Genomic DNA, 22,210 nt, shown 5'->3' on the forward strand with positions numbered 1-22,210 from the left:
AAAGCATTGTTTGGGGGCGTTGATCTTGTTTGCATAGCCCGCATCAGGTAATTTCCATATGAATGGCGCGCACGCGGGTAGGTGGGATCACATTAGTGCTAATGAGGTTGAGCAAGAAAAACTGTACCTCTCTTTACTTACATGTCGATTACACAAACAGACAATGAGTTCTTCAGATTTTAATTACATCATGTAAAAGTAGACATTTCAGGCTTTCTTTAGACACATGTATCATGTTCGTGTGACAAGTATTGGCGGAGTTATCAGTTCATGTTTGTAACGTTTTTGAGGAAGATGGTCAAGGAGACAGAGATGTCGAAATGCACTCCCTGTTTATTTTCTTTATTTGCCAAAAGCACACGGTTTTGTTGTTATTATGAAGGCACTCACATTAAAGTAGACACTTCACAGTTTCTAATGATGTATTACATGTATGTGTATGATTATGAATGACGGAGTATTTTAAGTGGATGTCACAGGAAACAGGAAAAAATGCGTCAAAACGCGGCCCCGCGTTTTTGGACCCCAGGGGGTTAATGACTGATAGCAGCGCAGTCTCAGTGGAGTGACCGCTTTTGAAATCAGACTGATTGCTATCCAGGAGGTTTTTTTGTGTGATTAACATACAATATATGAGCGGGATGTTTTTAGGAATAATTTCGATTGGTAAAGCTCAATCATTGGTACATTTCTTTTTATAATAAAGCCATTTTTGATACAAAATCAAAGTAGGTGAAGTGAGACATTTGGTCAAAGAACGGAGAATTTAAAACATTGTGAATAGAAATGTGTGAGTAATTATAATAAAGACAAAAGAATAATAATTAGATGACCATAACCAGGCTGAAGAGGTGTTAATGTGTCCCCTGTGGATGCTCAAACTGAATGGGGCTGATTTTGTATATTTACTCTATTGTTTGCTCTGGCAATATCATTTCATTCAGGCTGAGCAGATTCGATGCAGACACTGCACTGAAATAGATGCAGACATGTTTCACATGCAGCTATAATTAAGGTACAAGTATTACGTGAAGTTAAGATTATGTTTTCATTCATCTGTATTTTTGTCTGTTGGTTTTGAAGAATAAAACTGAGGAACAGAGAGCTTAAACACAAGAGGAAGAGAGAAAGTGGTGCTCTCTACTTCTCCCACAGCGTCCACAGATTAAAAGTAAATAAAATAATATAAATGAGTCTGGGTGGGTCCTGATTCATTTTTAGTGCAGGAAAACCCTGCTGCAAGAATCAGATGATGTCTGCATCATTTTACTTTGACATGTGTAACTAACTTTTATTAAAAACCTTGATCCCCGATTTAAAAAAATAAATAAAATTGTGATTGATACATGAGAAACAGATGGTGAATGTTTTACTGACATTAAATGTTTTAATGTCTCTTCTTTCATTTCTAGTTCACACCCATAGAGTGAAAGTGATTGAGACCTTCAGTGAAGCTCCTCCTACAACAATCCACCAATAAATGCTGGAGTCAAACACACAGAGAAATCACTCCATGTGTGACAACTGAAATCTTCATGACATAATGTTGATGCTGGTGAAAGAGGAGCTTGAGAAGATGACAGATCCACAACCATGCAGAATAAAGGATGAAGATACTGAGGAACAAATAGGTTGGTGTCTATTTTTCAATTTTTATTTTTAAAACATTGGCATTGAGAAACATGAGATGATAACTTTCTGCTTCTATAATAGATTCAGTAGAATTAAATTGAAACATCAGGTAAAGAGTTTTATCCAAAGCAACCTTTAGTGGATTGAATGACTGTGATCTCCATGCAATGCTCTACTATAGTTAAACCTCATGTTGTTTTCACGTCATTATAGAGATAATTTTATTTTACCCAAAAATAGTAGTTAATGTTACTGCATCAGACTGAAATTTATTTACTTTGTTCACAAAGACTATAACAATCTCTCTGTCGCTTTTTTGTATTTATTTCCCCACCTTGTTCCACTTATGGTGTTCCAAGTCAAAAATTACCGGCCTACAGAAAATAGTTTATAACAGAAATGAGAAAAGGAAGAGGAACACATTGTGTGCCCCAAAAGATGTCCAAACAAGCACTGTCTGTTTTAAATGCAAAGCATCCATTAACAAGGCACATGAAATAGGCTATTGTCATTCATGTGCATACGTTCAGTAAATGCATTAGATGCATGCTTCATTTACATGAGTTCACACAAAGTTTTTGTTATTTTGTCACAGCGTTTTTTTTTTGTTGTTGTTGTTGTTTTGTTCTTAAATGGGTAAATTTAACGACTCAGATTTAATAATGACTCTGCCATATTGAATACAGTGTTAGGTTAGGCCTATATGTGAACTCCTAGAAATGAACTGGTTTTCAAAACTGATTTGATAGAAAATGTGAACTGATCCGCATCTAGATCACAACAACAGACAAACACAATGTGCATAAGCTGACAACACACAAATAATTCTGTTTTTTTTGTGTGTCTTTTTTGAAAAAACCCATTAAACATTCACAGTGCTGGAGGAAAATGTAAGTGAACCCATAGACTAATTACTTTAATGAAAACTAATTTGTTTCAGAAATAAAATGAGTTCAAATGTGTAGTTTAGTGATACTTTGATTTGATAAAAAGACACTTAAACATTTTAAAATTGCTGTTCTCATGAAGCATCAGCTCTTATAAACTATGCCCCGCGAGAAGGAGCTCTCTAAAGATATCCGATCAAGAGTTGTTGCACTCCATAAGGCTGAAAAGGGATACAACACAATCTTAAAATGTTTGGACATCCTTCAGTCGACAGTTAGACAAATTGTCTAGTAATGGAGACAGTTTAATACTATAGCTACTCTTCCTAGAAGTGGTCGCACAGTCAAGATAACTCCTAAAGCTAGCGCCACACCAAAAGATTTTTAAAATCTTTTTAAATTTTCAAAATGTGAGAAACCACAAACATGATGAAAATAATCGCTGATTTCACAATTTTGTTCCCACCACACACCATCAGATTAAGTTAACAAACAACGTGTCTCAGCTGAGGACACAGGAAAACTTGTGGAGATCTCGCGGCCAAACATGACTTCACAGTAAACAAACATGGCAAACAACGGGAATAAAGAAATGGCATTAATACAATGGACTGCTTTTTACATCTCCGATGTCCATCATATTTATATAAATGCCAAAAAATATATTTGCTGAAATATATTTTGATGTTTGCAAAAATATATTTTTCACAAGTAAATACATCTTAAAGCATAAAAATATATTTAGCCCTTCATATATTTGAATTCAAGGAAATATATTTACGTTGCATTGGAAGAAAAACTTTGTTTCGAACATAATAGTTTTAAAAAGGTTAAAATTAAATAGTTTCAACTTTAAAAAATATACTTCATAAAATCAACTTATTTAGCATAACCTATATTTAAAATATACTTTTGGCCAGAGAAATTTTTTTTTTGCCTTATGGATTTTTATGAAATTATAAAAACACTGTTTAAACACTGGCATTGTCAATGTTGATACTGGTTTCACATATGGTGTCATTATATTCATAACATTTTTAATGGAAAACAAACTCAGAGGGAGATTAAATGTTTTTGACCAGCGGATGGTGGAGATCGTTTCGGGTCATGTTCATCTTCATCTCAGGCGGCAAGTGCATCAATTATACCATTGAACGTGACTTAATGCATTAAGACTGCAATATTACATATGTAGAAACTAAATGCCAAATACATGGACTTTCCCAAACACCCCTATCGTTTCATCAGAAATGGACTGTTCCAAAAGTTCGCGCTGGGGTTCCCAGGTTACGGAGCGGGAGAGAGAACCATATACATGGATATCAGCTGACTTCACTCACTTGTCTTCCTCCATTTTGATGACTTGAAGTGGTCGCAAAAGAACTAGAAGCTATGCCTTCAATATGCTGTGAGCAGCAAAATCGCTATTTTAACAACACTAAGAAGGCTCAACACAACATGATATTTTGCTCGAAGTATCGCCTGTGTCTCTACACGTGAACTCGAGCATTGAGAACATTGTTTGTGAACAGAGAGTTAACTAAAAAGAAGGTTTGACAACTGACTTTGAATGATTTGGCGTCCGCTCGCCGCCTTCTTCCCAGTCAAGAAGTATCGCTCTCCAATTGCGACGTAAGGAGGGAGGATTGTTAAGATTGATATCTCCTAAAGCATAGTTCCATAAAAATGCACGGATAAGTCGTTTGTTTTGTTTTGAAAATTATGGGAATTCAGATTTGGACCTTTGAATGTAAACTTTGAGAACCCCTGTTCTACATGTTTGTGTTTAAGTTTATAATATAAGTAGTTGTAATTATAGTATAAATGCAGAGTTGTAGTGTATTAGTTGTTATTCATTATTAATCTGTTTAGTAGTGGATTATTTAACCGTTGTAATATTTACATATTCATGTTTGGACTGCAGCAATGACCTTAAGCGTCAAAGTAAATCCAACACAGGCTGGCTTAAGAAAAACAAAATGTGTCATTTGGAGTTGCCCAATCAAAACCCAGACCTTAACCTCATAGAAATTACCTCAAGAGAGCATCAGAAATCCTACAAATGTTTTGTAAAGGGGAATGGGCAAAAATTCCTTCTGAACAATGTGCAGGTCTGATTCAGAACTCCTGAAAGAGGGTTTACTTAGATTTTTCTTTAACACTGTGAATGTTTAATGGAGGTTTACAAGAAATGCACAAGAAACTAGATTTATTTGTGTGTTGTCAGCTTATGCACATTGTGTTTCTCTATTGTTGTGACCTAGATCGGCCATTCCCAAACTGTGGTCCGCGGACCACTAGTGGTCCGTGAGGGTACTGCAGGTGGTCCGTGAAAAGGCAAAATAAGAATATGTATATTTTAATATACAAACTCGTTCATATTTTGGGCGAACGTGTACTGCTGCCTAATAAACGTTACTGTGAACTCATTCATTCTGGTGCCTGTGAACGGCACGCTCTCTCAGTTTAACGTCGTTCAATAGGGTGCCAGATTTGTATATTCTTCCAGGCGAAAACCCGACTAAAACACACTGTAAACAGGCCTTAATGTGTAGCGGAAAAAACGACCAATCTGGCAACACCGCCACCACTCGGTGTTGTTCACCAGTCACGCTGCATGCGTCATCACAACAACACAGACGCTGCTGAAATTCCTGCCGCGCAACTCAAATAGTTTAACATTAAATAACATCATATTTGTCCTAAATCGTTAACGATTAACATAGGCTGCTAACGCATATTCCGGATCTTGAAATAGACTTTGACTAAGCTCACGCTATTTAACGTGCACGTGTGGTGTGCAATACCTGCGAGTTGACATACACACAATGCCTCGCAGCGCTTCTCGCCCGGGGTGCGACCCCCACCCAGCTAGCCTTTCAAGGTATGTGCAAGCAAATACAAAAATTAAAAGACAGTCAATGCTAATGTAAACCCTGGTTGGATAAGGATTTAAAGTTGGACATGAAGATGAAATCTGACGCATTTAGCTTCAGTTTTAAAACTGATCAAATAATTGCTGTCTGTGGTGGTTCTATATGGGCTATAATGGCAATCATTTAAAAAATAATAATATGGGAAAAAATAACTATAAATTAGTTCATTTTTGTGAACTGTGAACTAAACTAGTTCATGTAGAAAGTGAACTTTCCCAACACTAAGAATATGTATATAAATAATTATGATATAAGGTTAAGAAACCTGTTATACTGATGTGATGACCAGTTATAGTTTTAGTGCTAGTAAGACTATTTAGATGTGCAGATTAATTCAGGACTTTGTGTAGACATATTTTATAATAAGTATTATGAGGTGGTCCGCGAAAATTCTTGATTACAAATAGTGGTCCACACACACAAAAAGTTTGAAAACCCCTGACCTAGATGAGGATCAGATCACATTTTTAACAAATCACTCTAGAAAACCGTTCATTTCTGGTGATTCACATACTTTTTCTTGTCACTGTATGAACAGTGACAGAGCTAGATTTAAATGGGGTGACTAAGGTTAATTTACAAGGTTCATGATCATGAAAGAAAACAATAAAAAGCACACTTAAAAATGGCCTTACAACACCCATGGTGATTTGGTCATGGTGATTTTAATATTGTCAATATTTTTCACAGATAATGCTATTTTCAAAAAACACACAAAAGCTCATAGATTTATAAGTTCAAAACAGAAATACAAAGCCAGTCCTAACTAAATGAAAACAAGTTGACAAAAATATAGAATATTAGGGCCTTTTTACACGATAACGCTCGAGGGTGAAAACGTAAAAATATTTTATCGGATGTGCTTTTCGTTTACACGGTGACAGCGTTTTTGGGGCTTAAAAACGCGAAAAAGTGAAACCACTCTCCAGAGTGGAAATCTTAAAAACGATCTACCCGTCTAAAGGGTAAAAACACAAAAGTCTGCTCACGTTGCGTACGCGTTTACGTCACAGGTATACACCAGTTCAGGAAAATAACAACAAATTTCCATACGTCGGACCTTCATAGCAGCTCTGATAATTATACAAGAGTCTTTTCAGCAGTTGTACGAAATATTCACAGCTAGTATTACTGATCAGAGAAGGCGTATTAATTACCTATCAAATTGTTTATGCGCCAATTCGTCGGAGGCAAACCAGACGGCTTTGGACGAGACCTGGGAGAACAAGGAAGAGGGTTGTATGCAGGTGCGCGGACTTGGTGGTGTTGTTTGTCAGTGCTTCACATTGCCACCTAGCCACCTGGAGTGCATACTATATCGAATATCACACACTTTTGCGTCACCATATGATTTCCCCCTCAAAACATTAGTATAAACGCAGAATAAAAAGTGATAACACAACGCCACTATGTGTTTTCTTTTCAGATCGTTGCAATGTAAACGTAGCCTAATATTTGGTGATATTGGAAACACCAGAAGTGTTATAGGGTTTTAAACACAGCACAAGAGTTAAACTACAAGAGCAGAAATTGACAATAGAATTGACATAATGTACTTCACATTAAAAATAACATGGATACATGACAATCTCAAATGTGTTTTATCACTCTGGTTTATCAATATGAACTATTTACTGTCTTCATTTTAGATTTGATGGAAGTGAAAGAGGAGAGTCAAGCTGAAGTGGATGAGAAACATCAGATTGTAAAAATAAACCATAATATTTCACAAAAAGAAACTCTGAAGACAGAAGATATAAAGTGTGAAAATATTTTCAGTGAAGATGAACGCCCTGCAGATCGCAAGAGGACTCACAGTGAGGAGAAACCTTTCAGATGTCAACAGTGTGGAAAGAGTTTCACCTCTCAATCAAGCCTTTACCGGCACAAGAAAGCTCACAAGGGGGAAATGTCATATGCATGCCAACATTGTGAAAAGAGTTTCCCAGATAAAAGTCAACTTAAGATGCACATTAGAGTTCATACTGGAGAGAAACCTTACACATGTCATCTCTGTGGAAAGAGTTTCGGAACAAAATCTTACCTTAAAGAACACATGAGGATTCACACCGGAGAGAAACCTTACACTTGTCAACTATGTGGAAAGAGTTTCAGAACAAAATCTTACCTTAAAGCACACATGAGGATTCACACCGGAGAGAAACCTTACACTTGTCAACTATGTGGAAAGAGTTTCAGAACAAAAAATCACCTTAGAGCACACATGAGGACTCACACTGGAGAGAAACCACATGCATGCCATGAGTGTGGAAAGAGTTTTAAAACTGCAGGTGACCTTAAAAAACATTTGAGGATTCACACTGGAGAGAAACCTTACACTTGTCAACTGTGTGGAAAGAGTTTCAATATGGAGCATCACCTTAAGAGACACATGATAACTCACAGTGAAAAGAAACCTCACAAATGTCTTGAGTGTGAAAAGGGTTTCAGAGATAAAACGAGGCTTGAGATTCACATGAGAAGTCACACTGGAGAGAAACCTTACATATGTCTTCAGTGTGAAAAGAGTTATACAAGTGAAGACAATCTTAAGATACACATGAGGATTCACACAGGACAGAAACTGTTCACTTGTCATCACTGTGGAAAGAGCTTTACAGTGAAAGGTGACCTTAATGCACATGTGACAATTCACACTGGAGAGAAACCATACATGTGTCAACAGTGTGGAAAGAGTTTCAGAATAAAATCAAACCTTAACAAACACATGAGAATCCACACTCAATAGAAACCATTCATGTGTCAACAGTGTGGATATGGCAACAAAGTTTATGAATCAGCTGAGGTCTTAATAATAAAACGGTCTGGAGGATCTCTACTAAAAGAGGTACGACTTGAACGATAGTAGCGCTGTGTCAGAGACACCCATAGCTATGAGGGTCGACGGGAGGATGTGGTGATTGACCATGCCAAAAGTGGCGGATAGATCCAGTAAGATCAGCACAGATGATTTGGAGGCTGCCTTTTTCCTGCCTTAGGGCTTCGATGACTGAGAGCAGCGCAGTCTCAGTGGAGTGACTGCTTTTGAAACCAGACTGATTGCTATCCAGAAAGTTTTTGTGTGAAGAAAGAGTAAAGCTGGTCAAACACCACACGTTCAAGAGTCTTGGCAATGAAGGGAAGAAGAGAAACAGGAAATATTACTGGAAACCCTTTGAAATTACATAAAAGACTGTTGAAAGTGCCAAACTCGGTTGTATGTGTTGTCAGTCCTCTAATAAACACAAAAATAAAAAAGCGCTTTTTGATGTTTTTTTTTCTAAAGTCTGCAGATTTGCAGACAGTTTTGTTTGATTCCAGCAAATGTCAGCTTCCAGGGAAAAGGGAATTTTTTTCTCTATCATAATCTATGCAAATGTTGTTCTATTCCAACTGAAGGGAGGAATAATACCCTTTTTGTATTCAATTTCCGCCTAAAAATATTTTAAGTGTCCCCATAACCGCATACAGTGGAATAAATGCAATATCTTTATATCATTTTACAAAAACCCTTTGAAGTTACATAAAATGCTGCTGTTTGGGACAAATATTGTTATTAATGTCGTTTTTCATATGATGAAACACCAAATTTTCTATTTTTATGTTGTAAACACTGTCTTTGAAAGTGGATAACTCTGGTTGTGCGTACTCTTGCAGACTGCAGACAGTGAAAATAAATTTTTAATATAAAAGTACTTTGTTTTGTTTTGCACACATAATAAATAGCAAGGGATTATTCATGCACACAACCAAAGAAAATGCTGTGAATGGACTCATTTTTTAGAGTAGGACCTAAGATAAAAGATGGTTTAGCATTTGTGGCTATCTGTGCTATCTGAGGCAGTTCACGCTCAAGTTTCCCATACGTTTACAAAAGACGATATCTTTACATCATTATTTTTGACAATTGTTATGTGATGATAATAGAACAAAAATAACGATGTGGCCTTATTCCTGAGATGAGAGTATTTAATTTGATATAAGACTTGCCCATGTTTGTCATATTTGAAAAATATGAAATATTAAATATTAAAAATGGGGGGGGGGTGGATAGTGTTAATTAAGTGTAAATAACTTAATACAGTAAAATATATTTCAAAGTGATGCGTATCTGGAGAAAGTAGAGATTCTAAGCTTTCAAACAGTATCTCATATGTGTTACTGGGGTCCATGACAGACCATTAAAAATTAAAGGAATATTTTATATTAAGTCATAAGAAGTATTTTGGACCCGGTACAGGTTTCGCCGCGTAGAGGAGGTTAATGTATTTATTACAAAATGAAATATGATATAAAACACAACCATTAATTTTAAAAGCACAAAACATTTGTACAACATGAAGTGCCACCATACTTACTTGTGTAACTACTCATGTAACAGTCTTTAAATAGGAAACACTGTATGTTTATTATTCATGAAAGAGTCAGCAAAAATTATTTTGGAAAAAAATCCAGTTAAAGATTTTTTAATGTTCAAAAACAAATCACTGCATCCAACACATTTTGAAAATGAAAGAATATCACTTATTCAGGAATTGGAAAAATGTGCATAAAAACGTATAATATACAATGCTTTTTGGAATGTTATTCAAGGCAAAGGAAGAAGTATAGAGCCATTATCAAATTTGTTAAAGAAATCGGGTTATACGGGATAACTGTGTGTTCATTATTTCCTTGCACATCTGTGCTCCACACTCCAGTTCAGCAGGTGGCGGTAGTGCACCATAAGTTGGTTTACCATCCGCCATAAAACAGAAGAAGAAGATTCGAATCAAAAGACTCGTAAAGGTTTAAGCATAGATATGTATATAAAGGCTAGATGGCTCAAGGCGGAGTCAGCTGTGTCGTCACTTCGCGGCCATCTTAGGTCAGTGCTGCCATAGTGCTGCTCCCTGCTGCTGTGGACGGAAGGTGAGTGACATACGCCAACTAAAATGCTCGTAACTTGATGAATTCTTGACGGATTTACAAACGATTTGGTTTTTTACAAACGTTATTAACGTGGCTATAATTCTGGATGCTTTAACATGTTTCATGAATTTTTTTATTTTTAGTATACGTATTCAGTGTCATAGGTACATATTTGACGTTTATAACAAACCAATCCGTTTGAAAATCGGTAAAAAATTAAGCAAGTTATGGTCATATAAAAGTACCTGCATCATTAAAACTCAATGCTACGAGTGAGCGAGCGCCCTGTCCTAAGATGGCCGCCAAAATGCGGACGTTCCACTCAATTGGCCATCAGCGCGGACGAGCCATCTAGCCTTTATATACATATCTATGGGTTTAAGAGCCTCGCGAATCAGTGTTTAAAGTGATCGTCACTAGAGCATGATATCTTTAGCCACGTGTAAATGCTTCGGTGTGCACTGAAATAATTAATCCGTCTTCGATTATTTTATTGTTTTGTCAACAGAAGACAGGATTTCTTAATACGTTAACAGTTAGCAGTGAGATGAAGTTGAAAATCTGACCCGGACTCACTGTTGTCTCTGGAGCAGGGATCCATTGTCCGGACAGCGTAAACATCTCCTGACTCATACAGTTGTGTACTTTGAGGTAATGTCCAGCACGTTTAATACCAATATTATTAAATGTTTTACACATGTATTATAAACCAGTTTACTGTGGAGATTGAGGAATAAAAACAGAAGATCTGCGCTATTCAGACAACTTTAAAATTAACAGAGAACTGCATCTGTATTTATCACTTCTTACTTTAGTTCTTATTTACCTTTATATGTAATAACATTAGGGGAGAGCGGGGTACAAGCTAAGGCTTTTTGATTGGGCTCTATCATTCAAAAATATTTGAGTTAGATTAATCTTTTTTACACACACATCTCTGCTACAAATGAACACTTAGGATCGGTTTCCCAGAAAGGGTTCAAGTCTTGCAGTCCCCGCATATTTGAGTGGTCTTAATTTAAAGAGCACCTATTATGGGATACACGTTTTTAAACATCATTTTGTGTGTAAGTGTGTATTAGTACATGCTAACGATATTCAAAAAGTACATACCTCAAAGAAAACGATGACGCGAGTTATCGTCTCTAACGTTCGAGGACTACAAAAAACACTCGGATTGTAGGCAACAGTTTACTTCCTGGGATTAGTGACGTAGATAAGACCAACATTATCATAGTTCAGCCCTCTCTGCTTTGCTTGGGTACGCCCTCAAAGACGAGGGTGGGGAGCGCCGAGTCAGAAGAGAGCTAAAATGGCGGAGGTTGGGAGTCCCTGCTTTGACTCTGTTTGCAAACTCTTGCTTCATCGTTTAAGCGATTAAATCTCTCGAGTAGACGCTGTCTCTTTAGATGCGAGGGCAAAATAGCACTTTATGGACTTCCACAGAGGACATCATGTTTAATACGGTTCCGGAAAAATCCAGTCAGAAGTTGTTCACGGAGTTTTCACAATAACTGCTTCTCATGAACCGAAGCTGGACGTCTCCTTCTGAAAGTTGGATTACTGTGCACTTCTGGATCACAGGCTGTAAGTATTCACGTTTATTATTTGCCTTTTACTGTACATTACGTAACCGGTAACCGGAGATTAACATAATGTGCGTGTAGAGCTAAGCTTGCAAGCGAACTGTTTTGTGTTGTAATACTGTATTTCATAAACAACGTACCATATTTACACACGTGTATGTTGAATTATGCAGACTATCGTTTTTTTATCGATGTTGGTTAAGACATGTTTACAAACTTGCTAAGTTACCAGCTAAACTGTTACCGGTAAAATTTATTCTCATGATCAAACTCAAGAAACTTTAAGTACAGATTATTTGTTTAAAGTTATATGTATTTTACTGTTGTTTTTACTTGAAGCTTTCTTAGATTTTGAAACGAAGTAAACACGTAATGTGTGTTGCTAATGTTGGGCCATGTAACATGTAATACATTTACGTTTTAATGAATAGTCTAACGAGTTATAGTCGTTGTACTCTATTGTTATAATATGTATTTTTGACTGAATACATGTTTGTTTTATTTGTCTATATCCTAGATTCGCAGCTGTACACATCCTTCTACACTGTATGCAAACATGCAACATCATAACACACAGTACAAGGAGTCAGACTGGCATATGAGGAGCAAAGGTGTGTAACACAAATTATGTATTTAGCTTATGAAACCACTACCAGTCTTAAATGTATAACTGATGATGACAAAGTTTTTTTTCTCTTCATAATCATAGGAACCCAGACAGTAGCATCGTTTCACAATGTTTCCATCACCATCATCAGTGGATGCCTTTGCCGTCCGTAGCCTGAGATTTCAGATTTGCAGCAAAAAAAAATGATTTTCTCATTTATTGGAATGCTGTGCAGGTATTTAAGTATTTTAGTAACTGTGTTAAATAAAGTAGTATTTACTTTTACAATAAATTAATTGCTTGTTTATATTTTACAGGTATTTGTACCTTGCAGCCATCCATTACAATGTCACCAAGCCGTAACAAAAGCAGGAGAGGGAAAGTACAAGGCTATGTTCCCAAAACACACAAGTGACATACCGTAAGCAGTAATGTTTTATTTCAAATACATTCATAATTAAAAACTTAATGTATGAAGCAGGGAAATAAATGATCAAAACAAAAGATTTATTGACTGCAATATTTCTACAGTTATGTGGATGATGTGATCAGGCTTGTGTTTGATGAGGTATTTGAAGATAAGCTGAAGGAAACCCCGATTCCAATGGACCTGGCATCACAGTTTGAGAGACCTTCAAAGGAGGACGTGATTGCATGCCATCTTCAGTGCAGGGGTCGTCGAAAGCCAACATTCCGATCAGGAAGCTCCAAGCATATCTGGAGAACAACACACGACAGGATGATAACCCTAAAGTGTCATCTTAGATAGCATCAGCTGACAAAGCTTTGATATGCCATTTATCTGAATAGATAGCTGTAAGAAATTAATTGAACAATTTTTGAAAGAAGAGCACAATATGGTTACTAAAGTATGTTTATTTGTATATTGTTTAACATTTAAATATATATTTGTAATAAATAAACTTTTGACTGACTACTATATTTTCTTTAAAGTTACATCTTTTGTTCTTTTGGGTACTTTGTTACTATAATAATACTTTAGTGTTATTGGTTTAAAAATGTAATAAAACTTACTCTAGTCCTGCGCCTCAAAGGCTTATAGTCGGTACAATAAATGTTCTGTGTGTAGGGATTTAGACAATTTGTGCAAAACCTGGATGATGAATCACGCAGGTAAGAGGCCCTGGAACATGTTGCATTCTCCTTAAAACCTAGTAAGTAAAAACATAGCACAGTCTTTCATAATAAAGTTTACCATAGTAAAATAATGTAGAACTAACATTCATTTCAATTAATACTTTTTTTGTGCTACATTTGGTGTTTCCATATAGTTTGCACAGTAAAATAGTATGTAAGCAGTATTTTATAATTAAGTTTACTATAGTAAAATAATGTAGAAATTACCAAGTGAAATCGTTTTATAATCATTTCAACAAATACTTTATATGTGCTACATTTGGTGTTTCCATATAGTTTGCACAGTAATACAGTATGTAAGCAGTCTTATAATAAATTTTACTAGAGTAAAATAATGTAGAAATTACCAAGTGAAATCGTTTTATAATCATTTCAACAAATACTTTCTATGTGCTACATTTGGTGTTTCCATATAGTTTGCACAGTAATACAGTATGTAAGGAGTCTTTTATAATAAATTTTACTAGAGTAAAATAATGTAGAAATTACCAAGTGAAATCGTTTTATAATCATTTCAACAAATACTTTATATGTGCTACATTTGGTGTTTCCATATAGTTTGCACAGTAATACAGTATGTAAGCAGTCTTATAATAAATTTTACTAGAGTAAAATAATGTAGAAATTACCAAGTGAAATCGTTTTATAATCATTTCAACAAATACTTTCTACGTGCTACATTTGGTGTTTCCATATAGTTATGTAGTACGTAATAATTACCTTTTGGATGTCTTTGCAACACATTTTCGTCTTCGTTTAGCATTCTGGCAGAGCTAAGGACACCTAAAAAAGTTAAATCCAATCGCATTCATTGACGGAGATCGTTTATATCGTAACGGCCTTCTGAACTCTCTGGATCGAGCTCGAAGTGGTAAGGCAGTACAGACACCATCGTTTATAGAGAAATATAACGCTTGTTTACGATGCCTCTGAGGCTGTGACTCTCAGTCAGAATCTGTGTCAACCCACGCATAGTCAGGGGCGTAACCTTTCAAACACACGCCGAACCCAGTTGACCAATAACAGTTGAGTAGTCATCTGACCAATCCGATTACACTAGACATTTTGGGAGGCGGAGACAGGAACTAAACCGAGCGTTTTCCAGACAGTGGGAAATCGGTGAGGTATGTAAGCAATTTATAAGACTCACAATGCATTAGTTCAAGTTTTAATAACATGTATGTACTATGGGATATTGCAATAACGTGCTAACGTGCCAATTTATTAGCATAATTGGTGCTCTTTAAAACAGCTTGCACTGACACAAGTTTAAATACATCATTGCCATTGTTTTGTCTCAAGATGCACATAAGTTGTTGGTTTTGTAAGATATGATTGTAAAACAACTTAAATGGCCTAAAATATCTAAAACCTTGTCCTGCTGGATTAATCTAAACCCTGTCCTGGAAACTGCCCCTTAAAGTTTGTTTGTGAAATCTACCGTTATCGTACAATTACACACAGGGTCCGAAATTAACTTTTTGGCTCACCTGCCACGGGGACTGGTAGATGAAAAAATCCACCAGCCAAGCATATTTTTTTACCGGCCAGAATAATTAACAGCCTTTTTTTGTCACATGTACATTATTTCCTTTGCTGTATTTATGGCAGGGCTCGCAAAATTTCAAAATCCCTGGTAGCCCTTCGGGCAGGCACTCTTCAGTTTTTGGTAGCCCGAAATGAATGCAAGTAGCCCGAATAAAAAAATACAGTACTTTTAATGTAGAATATTAAGACAAAACATCTATCAAAACACAAATAACACACATCAATTTTCAGTACATATCAATCATCAGTACAAATTTTTCTTCTAACCGAAGTGAAATATCTGTACATCAGATTCTGAATCTGAAATATTAACTGAAGTCACAGATAAGAAAATGCCACTTGACTTTGTGGGCATAGCACAGGCTTATTCAATTAGTTTTACCACAGTTTTACCAAATTTTGCCAATAGGGCCTCTAACCACAATGTTTAATCTGCTATTCTTGTTGTTGTTTTGATGCTGTTGTTTTTTTAACAAACAAAAAGACTGGATTTTTCATGTAAACCAACTTTTCCTGCTCATCCCCACACCAGATATCCTCACCATTTAAAAGTGGTTTAGTGGGTCACAAAATTCACAGTTTGGATCATCCAGTTACAGATTGGATAATTTTTTCGATCAGAAAAACAGGGGCTACTGTCGCTTTAAGAGCGATTCTGCACAGATTCACTCCGTACAATCTATACTTTAAAGCTTCCTGCGAGAGATTTAATTTTCTTACGTGAGGATAGTAATGACTGACAGAACGAAGTTGGGGGATTTGCCCAACAAATCCATTACAAATCATTACGGATTGCTTCCTGTACTGCGTCTTTTCGTGCGATCGCGAAAGTGAAAGTAAAACTCGAGCGCGCACTTAAACGTAATTTAAATGCCCAATGCCTGAATTTCATACACCATTATTACCCATCCAAATCTGTGAAAGAATGCTTAAAGGCTCTCTAAGGGAATCTGCGAGACGTTAGTTATTGTTGACGTTTGAAACTGTTTTCAAACAGACGGAGCGTAGCTAACTCCTCTCCCTCCCTTCCGTGCTTTCATGAACGCGCCCAACCCCCACCCCCAAATCCTTTTTGTCGTTTATTGGCTGAAATACTTTGTTTTGTTTTGTGGTGCTAGGTTTGGCCACTATGTTGATATTGAAGTTTGTAGAGCCTGGGCTGTCTACAGAGATCGCGTTTTTTTACAGTTTGATCAGCGGACAGGCAGCAAGCAGATAGTGAGGAGATGTTTCCGGTATGTAACAAAAAATGTTTTATGGTCTAAAACGCGTAGTAGTAATGATGCAAAGTCGGCAACACCAAAGCTCCAAAAATATCAAAAATGTTTATTAATTAAAAACAGTGCTAGGCATCAGGTAACGTTTCGAGCACGCAGGCTCTTCATCAGACAAATGCGCCCAGCTGCTCAACCACTATTTATACACATACCACCAGGTAATGAGGTGTCACATGCTCAAACCAAATTAACAAAAACAAAAATTAATTCTAATATATAACCATGAGAAATTATCAATGACAAAATAGAATAAAGGAGAAAATAATAATGAAAATAAACGAAAACAACTGGAAAATGCACAATGCACAAAACAAACAGATACCAAGTATTGCGTAAATCACAGCTGATAACCACAAAAATGTCAAAAGTATAAAACGCGTCAATTCGCTTAGAGCGCCTTTAAGCATTTAAATATATTTTGTCCTCCCTATAAGTCAAGAAAGCCCGACGGGCAGTGCGGGGATGCATTTTGATAGCTAATATGCAGCAGATAGCTGCAGACCGCAAGTTGCAGAGTACTAGCTAGAAACCGACCGTCTCTAGTGCGAGACTTGGAGCGTAGAGACTTTCTGTGGCTAGCTCACCTCGTTCCCAGATTAGTTACTGGCAAACACATTATATTGCATTAATATTTTGGTATGAAAATCACCCGCCAGTGAGGCGGGTAGCCTTTTGAATTTAGTCGCCAAACGGAAAATCTACTCGTATTTGGCGCTTGGCGGGTGTTAATTTCGGACCCTGATTACACAGAAAGTGACAGGAGTGCAAACGTTACCTCATAGGTGGGGTTGTAACAAACAGAGGGTTTGTTATAACACCTGCTAGAAAATTTAGTTTAAAGACAAATAATTAAATTCTGTCTATATACTAAAGGTGGATATTGTTTATATATCTGCCTATAATAGATAAGATATCCACTCATTCATCCATCCGTGATCCGCACTCTTTACTTCTCCCATAGCGTCCACAGATTAAAAGTAAATAAAATAGAGCTGCAACTATCGACTATTTTTTCAACCGATTAATCTATCGATTATTTTTTCGATTAATCGAATAGTCTAATGATTTTTTTATACATATAATTCCCCAACAAATAATAAATGTAACATCTGCCATTAACGCCAACATTTTATTTAAGCATTTTCTTAATTAAACAAACACACAAACCAAAATTTTCAACATGAAAAATAAAGTGGCAGTCAGGGACGTGCACAGGAATTTTTAGGGGCAGTTGCTCTGACCTAAATAAAGGGCACCCCCCCCCCCCTAAATATTTTTTTAAACACGGCCTATATGAAGGATTGAGAATAACAGGGTCTTTATTAAAATCAGCAAACATGTTTGCCTAATTCCTACCAAAAAAATTGTAGCCTAGGCTGCTTGTCTGCAAGCTGTAGCTAGCTGCTATCTGTCTGATTATTTAAGCTTAAACGTGGCAAACTCAGCCTAGATTCATGAAGATTTTAACAGAGGTGGAAAGAGTAGCCAAAAACTTTACTCAAGTAAAAGTACAAGTAACTAAATAAATAATTACTCAAGTAGAAGTAAAAAGTATGCAATGAAAATAATACTCAAGTAGCGAGTTACTAGTTACTGATGAAAAAATAAATCTAGATATACACGCGCAAACACACACACGCACGCACGCACGCACAATACAGTGCCCTCCATAAGTATCAGAACTGTAAAGACAAGATTTTTCTGTTTGCTGTGGAGACCAGAAATTGTTAAGATAAATATCAGTATGTCAGAAGTTTAGAATGTCACATTTTATTAACCTTTGTTTATGTTTCAACACATACATGCTTTAACAACAAAGAACAACAGCATTAAATGCTGACTTATGTATGTTGTACACAAATGCACATACGTGAATCAAACTGATTCTACACATTTTATGCTTTTCATGTGTAAACAATCAGGAAACAGCTAAGTGACCATTAAAAAATAATTATGTGACAGATTCTGTACTTTTGTCTCATGTTCATCTTTTAATGTTTAGACATTTTGTGACTCCACAACAAACAGAAGAATACTTATGAAGGGCACTTCTACAGTATGTGTAAAACTGCAACATACACAAACAGTACAGAAAAAAGAATACAAACACAGAATAGACAAGCATTTCAAATTAACAAATTAACTCTAGTCTCAATGATGATGTAGCTTATAGCTGAAATATCAGACAAGTAAGCTGACAACAGTTTTGCATATGTATAAAGTTAGAAATCTCCTAAGATGGTCTGAGGACATTGACAGTTTACACTTACATAAAAATTATTTTAGACAAAACTCATGTTTTCTTACGTTGTCATGTCACGTGTGTTTTGTGAGAATCACTTACATCATATACAGTACAGTATACAGCGAATCAGACGTCAATCATCGATGGATTTTCTTCAATCTGTGCTACAATGCGTCTTGAGGTTGCACACGTTTAACTGTGTCTGACGACGAACAGGTCGCGTGTAATGGCGGGTACATGTGTGAAGTTTTGCTTTTAGTTAAAAGATTGGTAAATTCATTTCCACGTCACCCAAAAATAGTTATATTCTGCGTGTTTCTACATAGGTTACGAGTAAAACAGCTTCGGACGATTCCGTTTTTGCAGCGATCTGAACAATTCATTCAAACTGATTCGCGAACCAATTTAAACGTTTGGCCCATTCGCTTTGTAAAGAATCGACTCAAAAGACTCGTTTATTTGCAAAACTTTGTAAGGAATCGACTCAAACGAGTCATTAATTCGCGAATGCGCCAGAAACACAAGATAGCAATTTAAAAATAAAATACAAATTTCGTAATTAATTAAAATACAGTAACGAAGGAACGCTGCATAGTGTAAACGAAGTAAAAGTACAATTTATTTTTTTCCACCTCGGAAGGGCAACTTGAGTCGAGAAGGGCATATGGGCAGTTGCCCGGGCAACCTGAGCAACCCCCCTGTGCACGTCCCTGGTGGCAGTGCCACTTTAAAAGAGGCATTATTCACCTTAAACAATAAAATAGGCACATATTAATATTTTAAACATTAGTTTATGATTAGTACATGCATTAACTCAGCATTAGTTCAGACTGAAGTAAAAATAAGTTCATTGTGATTCATGAACCCTTATATAAGATGTAATGGTTATATTATTACTGTTAATATTATTACTATTAGTAGTACTGCATTCTCATTTAACTTTAACATTTAACTTTTCTTAAGTTCCGGGTAAAAAACAAGTTCAGTTAGTATGATCTTCTAATATTTTATAAACAGCGTTTACGCCGCTGTTACTTTAAATAAACGCATGTCAGGAATACCTTACAAGACGAGCTTCTGTAATATCTGCGCACATATTCGCAAAAAAGACGTTCATTGGGAACTCCGCACTGCCAGCTGGCTTTCAGTGCACGCGGGCACATGCTTATCAGTTCTCAATGTGACAGTAACTTATTATTTCATAACTTCTTAATATAAAAACATGTCCTGCTCTTTATTTACTGTTTCAACACTGCCCAGAAGCGATGCAATGTCACGTCTGTCAGGCGTCTTGCAGCTCGTATTAAACGAAGATGTAAACGCAGCTGTATTAAGCACAATATGTATTGATTCTATTGTTTATAGAGTAAGTATAAAAACTTACTGTAATAGTTCAAATTCTTACGCTGACGTCTCGTCATTTTGAGGTCGGAGAGCTCCAGGTTTTCTTCTTTTAAGATGATCATACACAGGTGTTGCGCTGCTGTGGTATGCCATTTCAGTTTTACACATTATGTGTTTTATTTGGTCTCTGCTTAAAGTATTCCCACACTTTTGATCGCGTTCTGTCTGTTTGGTATAACACTTGTATCACCCGGTCGGAGCTGAAGCCGCCTTCATTTCAAAATGTAAACAGTGCAACGCATCGACGCATTTCCGGCAAATCGACGTAATTACGTAATCGACGTAATCGACTACGTCGACGCGTCGTTCCAGCCCTAAAATAAAATAATTTTTGTAATCTGGATGGTCCTAAATCATTTTTAATGCTGGTAAACCCTGCTGCAATATTATGATGTCTGCACCATTTTTACTTTGACATGTGTATCTGACTTTTATTCAAAACCTTAAAGGTATAGCGGAAGATTTTCCCGAATTATTTAAAAGAACCGCCCCTCGATATTTTTTTAAAAATGCTCCCGAGAGGGAACGCCTGTTAAACGCGTGCACGAGACAGAGAGAGAGCATGCAGGAGCTCAGTTCTTCTCTTCGCTCTGTTTACAAGTTTCTGTCGGCATTTTTATCGTGTCTGTGCGGTTCGTGACTTGTGCCAGGGCTAGCATCGCGCAAATCATAGCTTACATCAACTTTTACCAGCAGTGATTTTAAATGGATTTCTCCAAACGGTTATACGTCAACATATAATCAGAATGATTGACATCTGGGATGACCAATAACAGTGGTGATCCACCCGGAAAACGAAAATCTTCCGCTATACCTTTAATCCTCAATCATTATTTGTACGATTGTTAAATGTACAATTGCCCAGGTCTACACCAAATATAGATTCAGATCTGTAATTAATGCTTAGGAAAACAATTAATCATTACACATCTATAACATAAGATTGACTATTAGCATTACACGAGGATCAACATTAGAAACAAACTCATTATCTGTCACAAATAAACTAAACAAGTAAAACATTAAAAAGTCTGAAACAGATGGTGAATGTTTTACAGACATTAAATGTTTTAATGCCTCTTCTTCCATTTCTAGTTCACACCCATAGAGTGAAAGTGATTGAGACCTTCAGTGAAGCTCCTCCTACAACAATCCACCAATAAATGCTGGAGTCAAACACACAGAGAAATCACTCCATGTGTGACAACTGAATCTTCATGACATAATGTTGATGCTGGTGAAAGAGGAGCTTGAGAAGATGACAGATCCACAACCATGCAGAATAAAGGATGAAGATACTGAGGAACAAATAGGTTGGTGTCTATTTTTCAATCTTTATTTTTAAAACATTGGTATTGAGACACATGAGATGATAACTTTCTGCTTCTATAACAGATTCAGTAGAAATAGATTGAAACATCAGGTAAACTAAGAGTTTTATCCAAAGCAACTTTCAGTGGATTAATGATTGTGATCTCCATGCAATGCTCTACTACAGTTAAACCTCATGTTGTGTTCACTTAAACCAAAAATAGTATTGTTATTTCATCAGACTGAAATTTGTTGACTTTATTCATAAAGACACTTGAGGTGTTTCTGGTCAAAAATGACCGGCCTACAGAAAATAGTTTATAACCAGGACCTTCTAATGTCTCAGACAGATGAGAGAAAAGAAAAGAGATGCACATTGTGTTCCCCAAAAGATGTCTAAACAAGCACTGTCTGTTTTAAATGCAAAGCACCCGTACACAAAGCACATGAAATAGGCTATTGTCATTCATGTGCATACGTTCAGTAAATGCATTAGATGCATGCATCATTTACATGACTTCACACAAAGTTTTTGTCATTTTGCAAAAATGCATTTTAATTTGGTTTGTTCTTAAATGTGTAAATTTAACGACTCAGATTTGATAATGACTTTGTGCCATATTGAATACAGTGTAAGGTTAAGACTATATACAGTGGCAAGAAAATGTATGTGAACTCATAGAAATGAACTGGTTTTCAACACTGATT

The 22,210-nt window shown here is 36.3% G+C and overlaps 1 protein-coding gene and 2 long non-coding RNA genes across 3 annotated transcripts; 2 read left to right on the forward strand and 1 right to left on the reverse strand.

The window, feature by feature from the left end:
- The first annotated feature begins 1,418 nt into the window (after nt 1-1,418).
- LOC135768976 (uncharacterized) lies at nt 1,419-8,942 on the forward strand. Its single transcript, XM_065278335.2, has 2 exons — nt 1,419-1,631; nt 7,105-8,942. Exons 1-2 carry the CDS (start codon nt 1,544-1,546, stop codon nt 8,202-8,204), a joined length of 1,188 nt encoding a protein of 395 aa, XP_065134407.1. The 5' UTR covers nt 1,419-1,543; the 3' UTR covers nt 8,205-8,942.
- Nucleotides 8,943-11,385: 2,443 nt separating this feature from the next.
- On the forward strand, nt 11,386-13,230 carry LOC135768982 (uncharacterized). Its single transcript, XR_010542317.2, has 5 exons — nt 11,386-11,953; nt 12,470-12,563; nt 12,662-12,794; nt 12,877-12,980; nt 13,091-13,230. It is a non-coding gene; the product is annotated as an uncharacterized lncRNA (long non-coding RNA).
- On the reverse strand, nt 12,982-14,922 carry LOC135768981 (uncharacterized). The gene is made up of 3 exons (XR_010542316.2): nt 14,438-14,922; nt 13,595-13,731; nt 12,982-13,276 (listed from the first exon to the last, which is right to left on the reverse strand). It is a non-coding gene; the product is annotated as an uncharacterized lncRNA (long non-coding RNA).
- Nucleotides 14,923-22,210: the final 7,288 nt, after the last annotated feature.

Source organism: Paramisgurnus dabryanus, chromosome 3 (assembly GCF_030506205.2).
Source record: "Paramisgurnus dabryanus chromosome 3, PD_genome_1.1, whole genome shotgun sequence".
Classification (NCBI taxonomy): domain Eukaryota; kingdom Metazoa; phylum Chordata; class Actinopteri; order Cypriniformes; family Cobitidae; genus Paramisgurnus; species Paramisgurnus dabryanus.

Coding starts and splice junctions, on each gene's coding strand:
- LOC135768976 (XM_065278335.2), top strand. CDS start 1,544: ATGTTGATGCTGGTGAAAGAGGAGCTTGAGAAGATGACAGATCCACAA. Junction 1,632..7,104: donor AGATACTGAGGAACAAATAG/GTTGGTGTCTAT, acceptor TCTTCATTTTAG/ATTTGATGGAAGTGAAAGAG.